This window comes from Gopherus flavomarginatus, chromosome 1, assembly GCF_025201925.1.
Source record: "Gopherus flavomarginatus isolate rGopFla2 chromosome 1, rGopFla2.mat.asm, whole genome shotgun sequence".
Taxonomy (NCBI): domain Eukaryota; kingdom Metazoa; phylum Chordata; order Testudines; family Testudinidae; genus Gopherus; species Gopherus flavomarginatus.
Window position 1 is genome coordinate 120165822 of NC_066617.1, and position 14465 is coordinate 120180286.

Sequence of the window (14465 nt, forward strand, 5' to 3'; positions counted from 1 at the left end):
GGACTAAAAAGAAGTAAGGCTCCATGCAGCCGGAGTCTTTCATTGTTAAGTGGTCCTTCTGCAATCAGTTTATTCAGTGCATTTGTATCTCAGGGAGAGTCTGCCTCCAGGAACATAGTTAAGACTCCATTAGTTTGTTATTGCTTTCACTTGCTTTCCATTTTAGAACTAAAATTAATAGTTGGTATCCCTTTAAATTAATGGCAAATGACAATGGCTTTTTTTCTGTCTTCCTTGCCCCTTCTCTTCTGCTTTTGAACTCTCTTCCCAACCTTGCCATGATTTGTGGCCACTCTGCTGACACCCTTCACTTTCTATGATGAGGACTTTTAATGAAAAGGAGAAGTTAAAAGCTCTTGTGGGAAGCAGGGCATGAATCATTGAATCATAGAAATGTAGGGCTGGAAGGGACCTGAAGAGGTCATCTAGTCAGGCCCCTGTGCTGAGGTAGGACCAAATATACCTAGACCATCGCTGACAGGTATTTTGTCTAACCTATTCTTAAAATCCTCCAGTGACAGGGATTCCACAACCTCCTTTGGGAGCCTATTCTAGTGCTTAACCACCCTTATAGTTAGAAAGGGTTTCCTAATAGCTATCTTAAATCTCCCTTGCTGTAAACGTAGCAATTTATTTCTTGTCCTACCCTCAGTGGACATGGAGAACAATTGATCATCATCCACTTTATAACAGCCCTTCACATATTTGAAGACTTATCATTACTCTCCTTAGCCTTCTATTCGCTAGACTAAACAAGCAAAGTGTTTCACATAGGAAAAAAAAAATCAAATCCACAACTACAAAATGGGAAATAACTGTCTAGGTGGTTGTGCTGCTGAAAAAGATCTGGGGGGTTAGAGTAGATGACAAATTGAATGTGAATCAACAATGTGATGCTGTTGCAAAAAAGGCTAATATCATGCTGGTGTGTAACAACAGGAGTGTCATATGGGGGACCCAGGAAGTCACTGTGTCACTCAGCTTGGCACTGATGAGGCCTCAACTGCAGTATTGTGTCCAGTTCTGGGTGCCAAACTTTAGGAAGGATGTGGACAAATTACAGAGCATCCAGAGGAGAATGATAAGCCTTTGGTGAGGCACAGTGTTGGTCAAGACATGGGGAGAAGCTTGCACTGCTGTTATGCTTTCACAAAGAGTAAGACTGGTAGGAAGCTAACATATGCCAAACCAGATTAGGCCACTGGTTTAATCAAGGAAGGTATTCTGCTTCCAGCAGTGCCTAATACATAATGTTTCTGAAGAAGTCATCCCTTCCTCCACCCACTCATTTTCACAGCCTGTTGTGCAGTGATAGACGTAGGAGAAAAGATCCTTCCAGATCCTTGCAGGCAGACAAATTACTTCACTTACTTTAGCATTCTAAATGAGAGGCTTATATCTTGCTTCCCTTTCAGTCAGGATGAATTCCATTGTAGTAATCTTCTAGGGGACATGGTCATGCTGGGCTTTCAGCCTTGTATCTACACTATGGTGGTCTGATCTGGAGCTGTGATGTCAAAGAGAGCACTAATTGAAAAAGCAAAGTAAAAATTTGGCATAAACTTCTGTATTTGACAGTGTCCCTTTAAATCACATACGCAGCATCACTGAAGGTGTATTTTGGATTGCACAAATCATTCATAAAACATATGAATATATATGGTCTTATTTTTATTAACCCCTTTTAAATGATGCCTTGCAGACTAGCCTATCAAAGAAATGATGATGATGAGGAAGAAGCTGCCAGAGAACGCCGTCGACGGGCTCGACAGGAGAGGCTGCGGCAAAAGGAAGATGATGATCTAACAGGACAAGTGACAGAGAAATCAGAAGTTAATGCCCAGAACAGGTAAGCTTCTTCTCTGTTGGTTTTGTATAAATGAATTCGCAGAGTTTTCAGTCCAGGGAACGGATATATTTAGAGCATATACTTCAAGTTTTAGAAATTAAGATCTAGAGTCTGCCAATCTTACTTTGAATAAGACCTTACTCTGTGGGAAGTCCCACTGGTATCAAAGGAACTGCATGGAGGTGAAGGTACTACTCATGGTGAGTAAAGGTGGAAGAATTGGGCCTTACGTATTTCTATCATTAGAATATATCTTTGTAAATAAATAAAATCCCAGCAAACCTACAATTATAATAAGATGTTTGTTCATAACCTTTTCAGGGATCAGTAATATTTGTTATTGCATCAAGCTCATAGGTCAAATCCAGACCTCAAGCTGAAATTCACCTCCACTAGCTCCCATGCCTGGCAGATAGAACCCTCCGTGCTGAGCAGGGGAAAGTTGGGAAAAAAGAGTTGTTCTTGTTCATGGATGCTCACCTTTTTCCTGTGCAAAGCAAAAACATCTGGAAAGGGAAAAAATGAATATAGAAAAAGAACAATACCACAGAGGTTTGAAAGAGCCTAGATCTGTCGGGGGACTGGCAATGGAATCCAGTACTGGTACTGATGGCTAGTCAATGGCATGTATGAAATTAGGTTGGTGGACTCAATCCACTTCCTGGTGGACCAGTGTATATATCACAATTGCATTTTTCACTAATTGCTCCCTCACTTGCAGGCAGCCTCAGCACAGGCCATTTGTACAGAACTGGGGCATAGGTGGGCATGCCTAGCTGTCATAGCTGGGCTCGTGGCCACCAGCCAAGGATGGCCATGAGGTGGAGTGGGTGAGCAGGGATCAGAGTAACCGCTAGAGCTGGGATTGGTAAGCAAGAGTCAGAGTCAGGCTGGGGTCGGAGACCAGAAGTAGTACCAGGATGGAATCAGGAGGCAGAGTTAAGGTCAGGCTCAGGCTGGGGTCAGAGACAGGAGATCAGGAAACAAGGTGCTCTCCTAAGTCACAGCTGACCAAAAGTCCATGCTGTTGCCTAGATAATTTCCAGGGGCACCCTCCAGGATTAAATAGTGTGCTTGGCCAATCAGAGTGCTACAATGTGATGTCACTCTAGACAGTGCTCCTTGGATAGGGTGCTGTATGCTTCCTAGTGAGAAACAATGTCAGCTGCCCCAAGCTCTGGGTACTTGGGTTCTAGTCCCATGGATCCTTATACCATCACTGGAAAGAAACAGCCACCTCCCCATTAGTAGAGATGTTCTCATTGAAATACCTGTGTGTTTTGCTTGAGTAAGGACCTCAGACTTTGGTCCTATATTAAGAGCTTTTAATTAATGAGACTTCATGTTAAGGGAAAGAGCTAGCAGCTTTATTGAACACATCAAGCCAAGATGAAGGTCTCCACAGAACAAAACCCAAATACTCCTGTCTCTAGTTCAGTTGTTCCAAGACTCCAGGGACCAATCTAATGCCTACTGAAGTCAATGGAAGTCTCCCATTGACTTTAATAGGTGTGGGATCAAGTCCCTACTCAGGAGCATGGAGGAAAAGCTTTCTCAGTCATCATTATTATGAAACACCAAATTCGTAAAAGGCGGAAATACCATAATTATCCCTGGCATTGTTTTGATAAATCTTTAAAGTATCTAACCTATCCCATTCTAGAGCCATGTGATAATGTTAATGTATTGTATTTCTGGAAAATAAATAAGCAAATGCTTTGTTATGGTGCTTGATTAATGCAAAGTTATCACTTCTGTACAGTGTGGCAGAAGAGGAGACCAAACGTTCTACAACAACACTAACAAACACTCAAGGGGAAGGGGAAGATGATGCTGCATTCTTGGAGAGATTGGCAAGAAGGGAGGAAAGACGCCAAAAGCGTCTCCAGGAAGCCCTGGACCGTCAAAAGGAGTTTGACTCAACAGCCACAGACGAGGGCTTGTCACTACCAAGCGAGAGAGAGATAAACAATGTGGAAGAAAACGAGACCGTGGGGAAAGAGGAAAAGATTGAAACCCGCCGAGGACGTTACGAGATTGACGAAGCCGAAACTGTCACTACGTCATACCAGAGGAACAACTGGAGGCAAGATGAAGAAGAAGAAGAAAAGAAAGAAGAAAAAGATAAGGAGGAGGTGCAGGAGGAAAAGCCAGAGCAGAGAACCATAGAGGAAAATCAGGTAGAAGTAACAATAGAAAAGAAAACAATAGACAAAGAAGAGGGGCCGGTGGTATTAGAAGTAAAATCCCTAGATGTCAATGTAGAGGAACACAAAGCAGAGAATGATATGAGTGTCCTACTGGTAGGGGAGCCCAGGGCAGGAGTGGGGGCCATAAATCTAACTGTAGTTCTAGATCATGAGAAGCTTAGGAATGAAGAAGAGGAAAAGGCTGAGGAAGAAAAGAAGAGAACAGAGGAAAGGGAAAGGCTTGAGGCAGAAGAGAGGGAGAGGGTTAAGGCAGAGGAACAAAAAAAAGCTGAAGAAGAAAAAGCTAGAATTGAAGCAGAAGAGAAAAGAGCAGCCCAGGAAAAAGAAAGGATTGAGGCAGAAGAGAGGGAGAGGATTCAGGCAGAGGAGAAGAAGAGAGCAGCTGAAGAAAGGGAGAGGGCAAAGGTAGAGGAGGAGAAGAAGAGAGCAGCTGAAGAAAGGGAGAGGGCAAAGGTAGAGGAGGAGAAGAAGAGAGCAGCTGAAGAAAGGGAGAGGGCTAAGGCAGAGGAGGAGAAGAAGAGAGCAGCTGAAGAAAGGGAGAGGGCTAAGGCAGAGGAGGAGAAGAAGAGAGCAGCTGAAGAAAGGGAGAGGGCTAAGGCAGAGGAGGAGAAGAAGAAAGCAGAAGTAAAGGAGAGGGCTAAGGCAGAGGAGAAGAAGAAAGCAGAAGAAAGGGAGAGGGCTAAGGCAGAGGAGAAGAAGAAAGCAGAAGAAAGGGAGAGGGCTAAGGCAGAGGAGAAGAAGAGAGCAGCTGAAGAAAAGGCTAAGCTAGAAGAGGCGAAATTAAAGGCAAAACAAAAGGTAGAAGAGAAAAAAATTGAAGACAAAAAAGTAGAAGATAAACAGGTAAAAGAGAAGAAAATAGAAGAAAAACAGGTAAAAGAGAAGAAGGTGCAAGAGGAAAAACCTCAAACAGTGTCTCTAAGAAAACAGGTACAGTAAACATTTTGCACCAAACGGATGATGCCTGTGATTTGTGAGAAATGTAATGCAAGACAAAAAATTGGACTGGAATTTACTCACAATTCTGTTCCTGTGTTTAAACTACTAACTCTGTTCCATCAATATTTGATTTCCTTTTTACTAAAGCTTCTTGCTTCTACTTATCAATAATGCAATGCATGTCACACTTACGCTTCCCCACCCTGGCTCTGAGATCCTGCAAAGGAAAACCTTGCATGTCAAGATCTCCGCTGCCTTTTCCTGTTGCTTAAAGCCAGCCTAGTGCAATAACATCCGAGGGATGGAAAAGCGCAATTCAACACAGGAGATACGTGGGCACCTGGGAAACACTGTGTGAAGAACGCTGACTAGAAATGTATGTTGTTTGAAGCAAACACAGCTGGGGGCGCTCTCTGCTGGGACATGTGAACAGTGGCACGCGAGGGAGAAGTAAGCGCAAAAGTCCAGAGGGGGTATGGGAGCACAGTCCCTTGCGAGGGGAAGAGCAAGCACAGCTGCACACGGAGATGCGGGCACGGCAGCACAAGACGGGTATGTGAGCACAGCTTTGGCAAATGGGAGTGGACAGGGCTTGTTGTAGAGTGACATTTTCATCTTAAAAATAAAAAGGGGGAAGAAAAAGAGGTTAAAGTGGAAGCTAAAAAAGAAAAGTTACCAGACGAGAAACCTCAACCCACCTTCAGAAAACAGCAGGTAATTATGATCTACAAAAATTGGTGCTATACGGAAATGTTCAGGAATTTAAACAAATTCAGCATGAGCCGTTAGCATGAAGGCCCGAAGCAGCAAACCACTTAAGCACATGCTCCACGTTAAGCAGTTGGATGGTCTCATTGATGTCAGTACAAATGGGACGATTCAGATGCTCAGTGTTAAGCATATGGTTAAGTATTTTGCTAACTGGGTCCTTAGGACCAAATCCTGTTTACCTTACTTAACATGAGTACCCCAGTTACTTCAATGGGACTCACTCAAGTAAGTGATGCAAGCAAGATTTGGGCCCTGGAGATGAATTTCTCAGGATTGTACCAACTAATCATCCTTCCCTGGTTTCCTCTACTTTACTATAAACTTTACTCTTGTGACTGAGACCTACTTTCATAATATTCATGGATCCTTCCAGGTCCCTTTGGCCACTTAACTGATCTAACTAATGATTTTTCTTCCCCCAAATAATCCAGTGCCTAATGATATAAACCTTGCAGACCCAAGATTCTTTTTTTGTTTTTAAGAGAAATTCTACAAAATTTACTGCATTGCATTTCTACTGTAAACACAGGAGCTGGTGCCATGGTGTTTTACTGTATGGTAAGTAAATAAGGTTGGGAACCATTTACTCCTCAGATTTGTAATTGGCAAACAGGGAGAGGTGCTTAGTATTTGTGCAGTGGACCCGCTTTTGGCACAATTTTGCAAGGTGCTGAGTGCTTCAACTTCCAGGGCCTTGCAGGATTGTGCCTCTTTGGGCTCAAGCACATCCATGTGGTATAAAGTAAGCCATAGCCCTGCTGGATGGATATTTAGTAAAGGTGGAATGACCTGTCTGTGTATCTGCTTGGAGAACCTGAAGGCAAGTCCTGCTGCTGCTGTAAATCAGTGCAGCTCCATTGAAGTTGCCGATTTACACCTGCTGAGGATTTGGCCCAATATCTTGGGTGTAGAAAAGCAGCTAGTGGAACTCGGCATATTACAGGTGATTATCCCACCCTGAGGATCAGGCTTGATAGCAAATGGTGCTACAGACTTTTCTGGAGTGCAGTGCCCAGTTTCAGATACCTCAACTGAAGATGGACATAGGTGAGATTGAAAAGATCCAGAGAGGGCAATGAAGAGAGTAGAAAAATGTTTGTAATTCATATAAGGAGAGATTGGTAAAACTAGGATAATTTAGCCTGCAAAGGAGAATAGTTAAAGGACTCTTTGTGTTGATACTTACGAACTAAACAGTCACTCTGATTGCCTCATAAAACCGAGCAAAGAGTTACTCAATGAAATGAGGGCAAGATTGGGAGTGACCAAAAGATATTACAAACCGATGACAGTTCATTAGAGTGAGTGAACAGAATTGATTGTCTCTGACTAGTTCCTAGAAGTTAGGAGTCCACATCTTCAAGCCACTACTGTTACTACTAGCAATAATAGGCTTGGCTGCTGGTAATCACAGCGTCCAGGCCAAAGAATGCGTGTAAAGCAAATAGAAGGAAAATATTCCTTCGCAACAAGGAGTCAACCTGTGGAATTTACCACCGCACAAAAACAGATCATACTGGAGATTCTTTTTAAAAGGGACTGGATAAATATATGACCAATCATGTCAATTTCACTTGGCCTAGCTACATTTTTGTCCTGCACAGTGCTGAGTGCCCTCAATTCCCATTGAAGTTAATGGGAGCTGAAGATGCTCAGCATCTCACAGGACCCCCATGAGTATAGGCTGCAAGAGCGAACCCTTAAAGATAATGGCCAACATTCTCAAAAGGGATTAGAGATTTTGCATTCCTCAGTTTTTGGGTGCTCAACTTGAAACACCTTTAAAACACCTCATTTTTGGAATGTGCTAAGCACCCACCTCCCAAAAGGTATCTCGAATTGAACACCAAACCAAAGTCATTAGTCCCTTTTGAAAATCTTGGCCATCTCTTTTTGGCTTAGGACAAGAATGGTGTTCTCACTACAGCAAAAAGGTCAAGATGAGCAGCCTTTCAGTACACGCCTGCCATGACAGTGATACACAAAATTCAACAAAGCCTGTGTTTTGACAAGTTATGTAGTTATTAATAGAGTTGAGAGACTGTAAGGCTGACTAGATCTGGGGGCATTCTTCTCCTCGCTCTGTTACCTCAGATTTATGCCTAATGTACCTGTGTTACACCAGTGCACGTCCACTATAAGTGAGATCAGAATTTGGCCCTCACAGTGTAGGTTTCACTCAGATTAGCAATCAAAAGTCTAGCCTCTTCTTTGAACTGTCCCAACTGGTCTGGAAAGTTCAGCAGAACAAGTTTTCTCATGACATGAGACTCCTGGTATTTCCTGCTTCCGGTTTGGCTAGACATGCTGCAAACGTAGCCTTTTCTCATGATATATAGGTATCTCTACTTTGATAGAGATGGGCTCCAGACCTAAACCTTAGGATACCTCTACACTGCAGCTGGGCATGCACTTTCCAGCTTGGGTAGACAGATAGATGGTAGCTCTTCTTGAGCTAGTTCACTAAAAATAGCAACGTAGCCAATGGTAGCACAGGCAGCAGCTTGGGCACATACCCAAGGGGTCTGTGCAGGTTTCTACTCAAGTGGCTAGCCTGAGCTGCCACCCATGCTACCCTTCTAATTTTAGCACACTAGTGAGTCTCTGTCTGCCTGAGCTGGGAATCATGCTTCCAGCTACCGCCTAGATATAACCACAGATGCCCACAGTTATTGGGGGGCTTTCCAAAATTGAACCCAAATCAGGAACCAAAATTTGCACTCTTTATAATTGACAGAACCAAAACTATGAGGTGTTCAAACTCTGGGTGGAAATGTTGTATCTTAAGTTCTAATTTACTTTTCTAGCAGGAACCTGGAGATGGAGAGATGTGCGAAAATAAAAATAGCTGAACAATTTACAAACCTCCAAAAAAATTCCAGTCATGTTCAATTTAATTTTGGGGTCAAGATCTGTGGGGGAGATGGGCGGTGTTTTTTGAAGATACTATCACAGATCTGATCTAATTCCACTAGAGTCAATAGGAGCCTTTCTGTCCATTTCAATGTGAGATGGATTGATCCCTAATTCACTGAAATGTGTAAGCATGCAAAAATGTTTACATCTGTCACTTTTAGGGTGCACTGCTATGAAAGGAGCTGTTCCTGCTTCGGTTGAAGTCAAAGGCTATTTTGCCATTAAAATTAATAGGAGCAGGATTGGGCCCTAAATCCTTGAAGTGTTTCTCTGATAACCTATTTTAGCTTCCCTTTTTTTTTTGAGTCAAAAAGCCCAGTTGTGTTTATTATTTGTGTGTGTCCCTGCCCCCTTCCCTCACCCCCCACACTTGGTAAAAAACCATAATCCTTTAAATCAAATCCTATTAGTCCATGAAAAGGTATTGCCTAGCCTGTTAATTCTAAAAGTATATTTTTTAATATTAATTTTCTTAGCAATTTCAATTAAGATGTAAGATACACCACCTGTCCCAGCTGAGACTGCAGCTAAGGCAGCTGACATACTGGGTTTTTAATGAGACTTTGAAGGGACTTGATGAAAATCTCACAAAAGGAAATTCTGCCCTTTCAAAATCCCAACGCAGAAGTCCTGGCGTTTGAAATCCTGAAACAATCAACACCACAGGTCTCTAAATCACTCAGAAAGGGATTGAGTAGTGCAGGGGATTGCTAATGAGAGCCAGAGCTTTCCACTGTTATTACATCACTGGTTCAAATCTTGCCCCCATTGGGAGTGACCAAAAGACATTACAAGCTGATGACTATTCATTAGAATGAGTTAACAGGAATGATTGTCGCTGACTAGTTCCTAGAAGGTAGGAGTTCACATCTTCAAAGCCACTACTGTTGCCACTAGCAATAATAGGCTTGGCTACTGCTAGTCCTGGCATCAAGGCCAAAGAATGCATGATCGTGGAAACTGAATTCCCCTCTTACCTATTAAAGTGATTCCACTTAGTCGTAACTGAGGGTATGTCTATACTGCACAAAAAGGTGTGTTTTGAACTTGGCTTACTGAACTGGGGTTCAAATAGCAGTGAAGATCCCATCAACTCAGCTTCTAACTCAGGTTAGCAGCTCAGGTTTAACCCCAGACTCCACTATGGGCTTCAATTCGAGCTGCTAAACTGAGTTAACAATGAAGACACGACAACTTGACTTTTAACTTGGGTTAGCAGCTGAAGTAAAACCTATAGGGGAGCCTGGGATTGAAGCTGAGCTGCTAGCACAGGCTAAAAGATGAGTTGCTGTGTCTCCCCCCCACACACACACACTTGCAGCCAACACCACATGATAGCTGTCACTTGTGGTCCTGGCATTGTATGAACAATATTTAATGCCAGCCACAGGCAGAAGAGGTCTTAGGGGTTCAAACAGGGCTGGCCCACAACATTTTGGCACCTGAAGTGGGGAGCTCAAATAAGACCCCCAGACCTCCTCACTTGGGCCAAAACTTTGAAAGGTCTCAATTCTGCCTTCCTCCAGCACAGCACTCCACCATCTCTGTGCATCTAGAGCGGAGAGGATACTTATGCACCAGCAACAGACACAATTTTCTACACTCTGGGTCCTAGTGTGGCCCCCCTAATCTAGCACCTGAGGCAGCCGCCTCAGTTCGCCTCACAGTAAGGCCAGCCCTGAGTTCAAGCTGCGCAGTCATGTCAGGTGCTTTATGAGCCCCCGCCTTCCCCTGAGGCTCCTGCTTTTGAAAAGTGGGAGGGGATGCCTTGGAGGTGGGGCTATTGAATGGTGCATTGAGCAGACGGAGGATAGAAATAGCGCAGAGGTTTGAGCTTTTTCACTGGACGCAGCTTAGCGTACATTTTTTTTAAAAAGTGTCCTAGAATAGGACTGTGTACGATTTGTTTTTCTCTTCAGTGATCAGATGAAGGGCAGTAGGATGCAGAGGAATATAAGTTCAGTTTGCTAAAGGTTTACAGACATTGTCCAAATAAATGATATTTAGGCTGCCCACCAGAGTGTTTCCCAAATATGGCAAGGCTAATAGTGAAAAAAGAGATCTTCCTTGGGTTAACATTGGTATTTTCCTCCACTGCTATTCAAAGCTTGTTTTGGCTGCTGTCTAGCTAATTTCCTTAGTGGGAATAATTCTGTCCACAGAACAGAAGAACTGAAATCAATTGCCATATCCTGCACTTTCCATTAGCATCCAACCATAACTCAGCATGCTGGGGTCAGGCCATCAGTGGCAATAATAAATAATTTTCAGCCCAGAATATTCTGGGTGGGGATTAGAGAGCAAAACTAGTGCATAGTGATTCTGGATCTTAGTCAGACTTATGTCGGACAAAGGCTTGTAGGGGAAGAGGGGAATCTTGCCTTAATGTTTTCAGAGACAACACCAGCTTCTTCATAGGAGTAAGAGCTTCACATCCGATAGTATCCTCCTCCACTAGTCACTGTTTAAACTGGGGTACAGGTGATAACCCCAGTTACATATTTATCAAAGCAAATATTGCTAAGCAACATAATTTTTAACTACTTGACTATTGCAAACTATACTTGTAATAGCTGGGTAGTATGCACCTGCTGTGACACTGAAAGTCCTAGGAACATCCGTATAGCACATACCTCCTGTGCTGTTGAATGTATTAGCTACATCCACATGGCATGCATTTGCTTTGTGCAAATCAGTTTAAGATTATATTATTTCTATTACAGTAGTGCCTAGGGCCTCAACCAGGGATTAAGGCCCCATTGAACTAGACACTATGCAAACAAAGACAATCCCTGCCCCAGAGAGCTCAGTCTCCGATTTGGACAATACACAACAGGTGAATCAACAGACACATGATCAGGAAGGGGATGGTGGGCAAGGTAGTGGTAGAGACTGGCTTGATTGCATAAGAAGGTAAGGATGCTTGAGATATCCAAGGCTGCAGCAGATTTGCACACAATATAGATGAATTGAGCTGCTCATGTATTTAACATAGCTCAGAAGGCAAGGTGGTTGCAGGCCATATTTTAGAACCTGACAGGCTATTCCTGCCATAGAACATTTGAAGACAGTTGCTCAGATGCCCGTTGACAGTGGGAAATTTGTTTTCCTTTTCAGTCATCTGCACTGTCTAATGATGATTTTCTTGTTTTGTTTTTGGTTGTACGCTTTCTAATATCTCCTGAGCAGATCAAAGACGACAAGGCTAATAAGGACAAAGCACCTAAAGAGGAGGTGAAACCTGTCTGGGATCGTAAGAAGGGATTTCCTGAACCAAAGCCACAGAACGGAGAGCGTTTCCAGGAACTTACTACTCACAAACTTAAACATACTGAGAATATTTTTAGGTAAGATACACATTAACACTAGATTTGTTTATATCAGAGTAGAGCTGTGGGGCTTGTTGCCTTTTATGGGTCTCTGTTAGCGTACTTTTAGCTGTGTAGTACAAGACAAACTTCCAACATCACTGAAGGTTGTAATATTCAGTGGCTCCTTAGAAATAAATTCAGGATCTCAAGCTATTTTGTAGTGGACTCCTACCCACTTCACTGTAGTGGGGAAATGAGAAACTCATAGCAGAGTAGTAAACAATAGGCAAACAACTCACCCCCTCCGTGGGGATCAGCAATTTGTTTTTACCCTACTCCTATCATCTACTAAACATTTCTTAAGGAACTTCTTCTTTTCATAGTCTGCATTATGAACCAAGAGCTGTGCTTTTATACCCTAGTGGCACAGGTACCTGACTCTGAGTGAGATAACCCATTGCCAATTACACACCTGCTTTTAATTACATCCTATATAACCAGCTAGAAGCAGCCTTGCCTCCCTAGGGTAACTCTTTCAAGAGTTGATCTTTTGGTTGGTTGCTTTGGTGAGCCTTGAAGCTAATGATTTCTGCACAAAAGAGTGATTATTTGGTGGAGTGAAAACTACATCCAGCCAAAGTGTTCTGCCTTTTTAAGAAAAATCTTAATGTGGTTTAGCTAGACAAGAACATAAAACTGTCTGTGAGGCTTCTGCTACAGTTGGAAATCTAAAGGTAACTGGTTGGTGGGGAGAGATTTGGAAAGGCTCATCTCTGCTAGAAAGTGGGGCAGCAAGGGGGAGTAAAAGCAAAGAAGTGAATTGGACAAAAGTTACTAGTCGTCATCTAGTTCACTGTTGTGCATCCTAGCATTTCCCTAAGGGTTCCTATGGGGAAACAAACTTTTTCAAAGGTGAAATGATTCAAAACCTCCTATAACTAGGTTGTCATATAACATAGGGATGGATATAGCAGGACATGAGTCCTGTTAGTAATTGTTCTGTATACTCAGGTCAAATCATCACTAACATGAGTTCTGTTTCTAACATAGGTATTTAACTTTTTTCACATGCTTTATTTCTTGTTAGAGCAAGGACTTCTTTGAAAAACTTCAAAGGGGGTTTCTGCACTTTATCTATCTTTCTTTCTTTTCTCCTCCCCACGCCAGAGGGAGAAAAAGTTTGATGTTCAGTCATAGGGTTTTAGTTTGGGACTACCTGTACTCTCATTGTTTATAAACAAGATGGTAACAAGAGATTGAGAGACTCATAAGATAAGTCTAAATGGCAACGATGGGAAATAAAACTCCTTAAGACCAACTGAGAAATTGGAGGCCAAAGAGACATAGTCTGTCCCATCTTTGTCTCTGTTGCTGACAGAATAGTTAGAAAACTTTATCTTTGTGGTTTCCCTTTTGCACCTGCCCTTCCTCCCCACTCTCATATGGGAGTGCAAAAATCCTAAACATGATATAATGCATTTTTTACATTGTTCTGTCATTTTTTGTCTCTCACAAACCATTCTATTTCTCCTTCTGTGTGAAGGCTGACAGTTGGCTTCTTTATCTTAGCACCAAACAGGCACTTCTGAAAGCTCTTCTTCGGTCTAGGATCTCAGTACTGATTTCTTGATGTTGGCAGCAAGGGCCTGAGATTCCCAGAATGTGCTGAAAGCGAAGAGGCAGGGGAAAAAAATATGAAGAGGATGACTGTCAATTATTGTTCCCTACTAGAGAATATGCAGAAACACCAGAGGAAATCCTCCATAGTGTATATTAATAAAAGAAGATAGAAATAGCCTGTGGATGTACGTGATTAGGAGATAAACAGTTCTTTTCAGTAAGAAAGACAAACGTGTCCTTGTTTGGACAAAATATTCACCCACACCTTCCAAACAATGAAGAAAAAATTGCTTAAGGCTAAATTCTACTCTCAACTATACCAGTAGAAACCTGGAATATGTCTGTCGACTTCAGTGACTTTACTCTGTATTTGCCCAGAGGTAATTGGAGGCAGAAACTGATCCATATCACTGAGGGAAAGCTTAACTTTTGCACTGTTGGCTCTTGTGGCATTTAATTGTGCAACAGTGTGGTTTCATAGCTGTAGTATTTAGGATCTCCTTTTTCTTGGGTGTAGAACAGGGAAGAAAATAAAAACAATATAAATGCCTACTTGCCCTTTCTATTGGAGGTATCAGCATGATACTTAAAGTATTGACCCCTTTGTCTGGTGTATTAATAAATACATTTCAAGGAGCAAACACTTAAACACTGATGTGGTAATTACATACATCAGTGGTGCTATTTGACACTCTGACAAAAATATGTACCTCTTGTGGGTAATATGAATGTACTATTTTTTTAAATGTCTTTGATTATAAGAGCTGGTTGGAAAATGTCTGGCTTGGTTTTGTTTTGGGTTTTTTGTCCCCCTGTGGAAAAAGTCAATGAAAAATCTAGTTCTGGGTT

At 42.4% G+C, this 14465-nt stretch overlaps 1 protein-coding gene across 10 annotated transcripts in view; it reads left to right on the forward strand.

The window, feature by feature from the left end:
- Window positions 1-14465, forward strand: part of CALD1 (caldesmon 1) — a 247395-nt gene that overhangs the window by 209084 nt on the left and 23846 nt on the right. For 4 of the 10 annotated variants that reach the window (XM_050968236.1, XM_050968257.1, XM_050968247.1 and 1 more), the window contains 4 exons: window positions 1703-1849; window positions 3612-4989; window positions 5629-5712; window positions 11875-12032. In XM_050968236.1, coding sequence (XP_050824193.1) covers window positions 1703-1849; window positions 3612-4989; window positions 5629-5712; window positions 11875-12032 — 1767 coding nt within the window. The remainder of the gene's footprint in view (window positions 1-1702; window positions 1850-3611; window positions 4990-5628; window positions 5713-11874; window positions 12033-14465) is intronic. The other 6 variants (XM_050968314.1, XM_050968324.1, XM_050968304.1 and 3 more) reach the window with 5 other exon arrangements.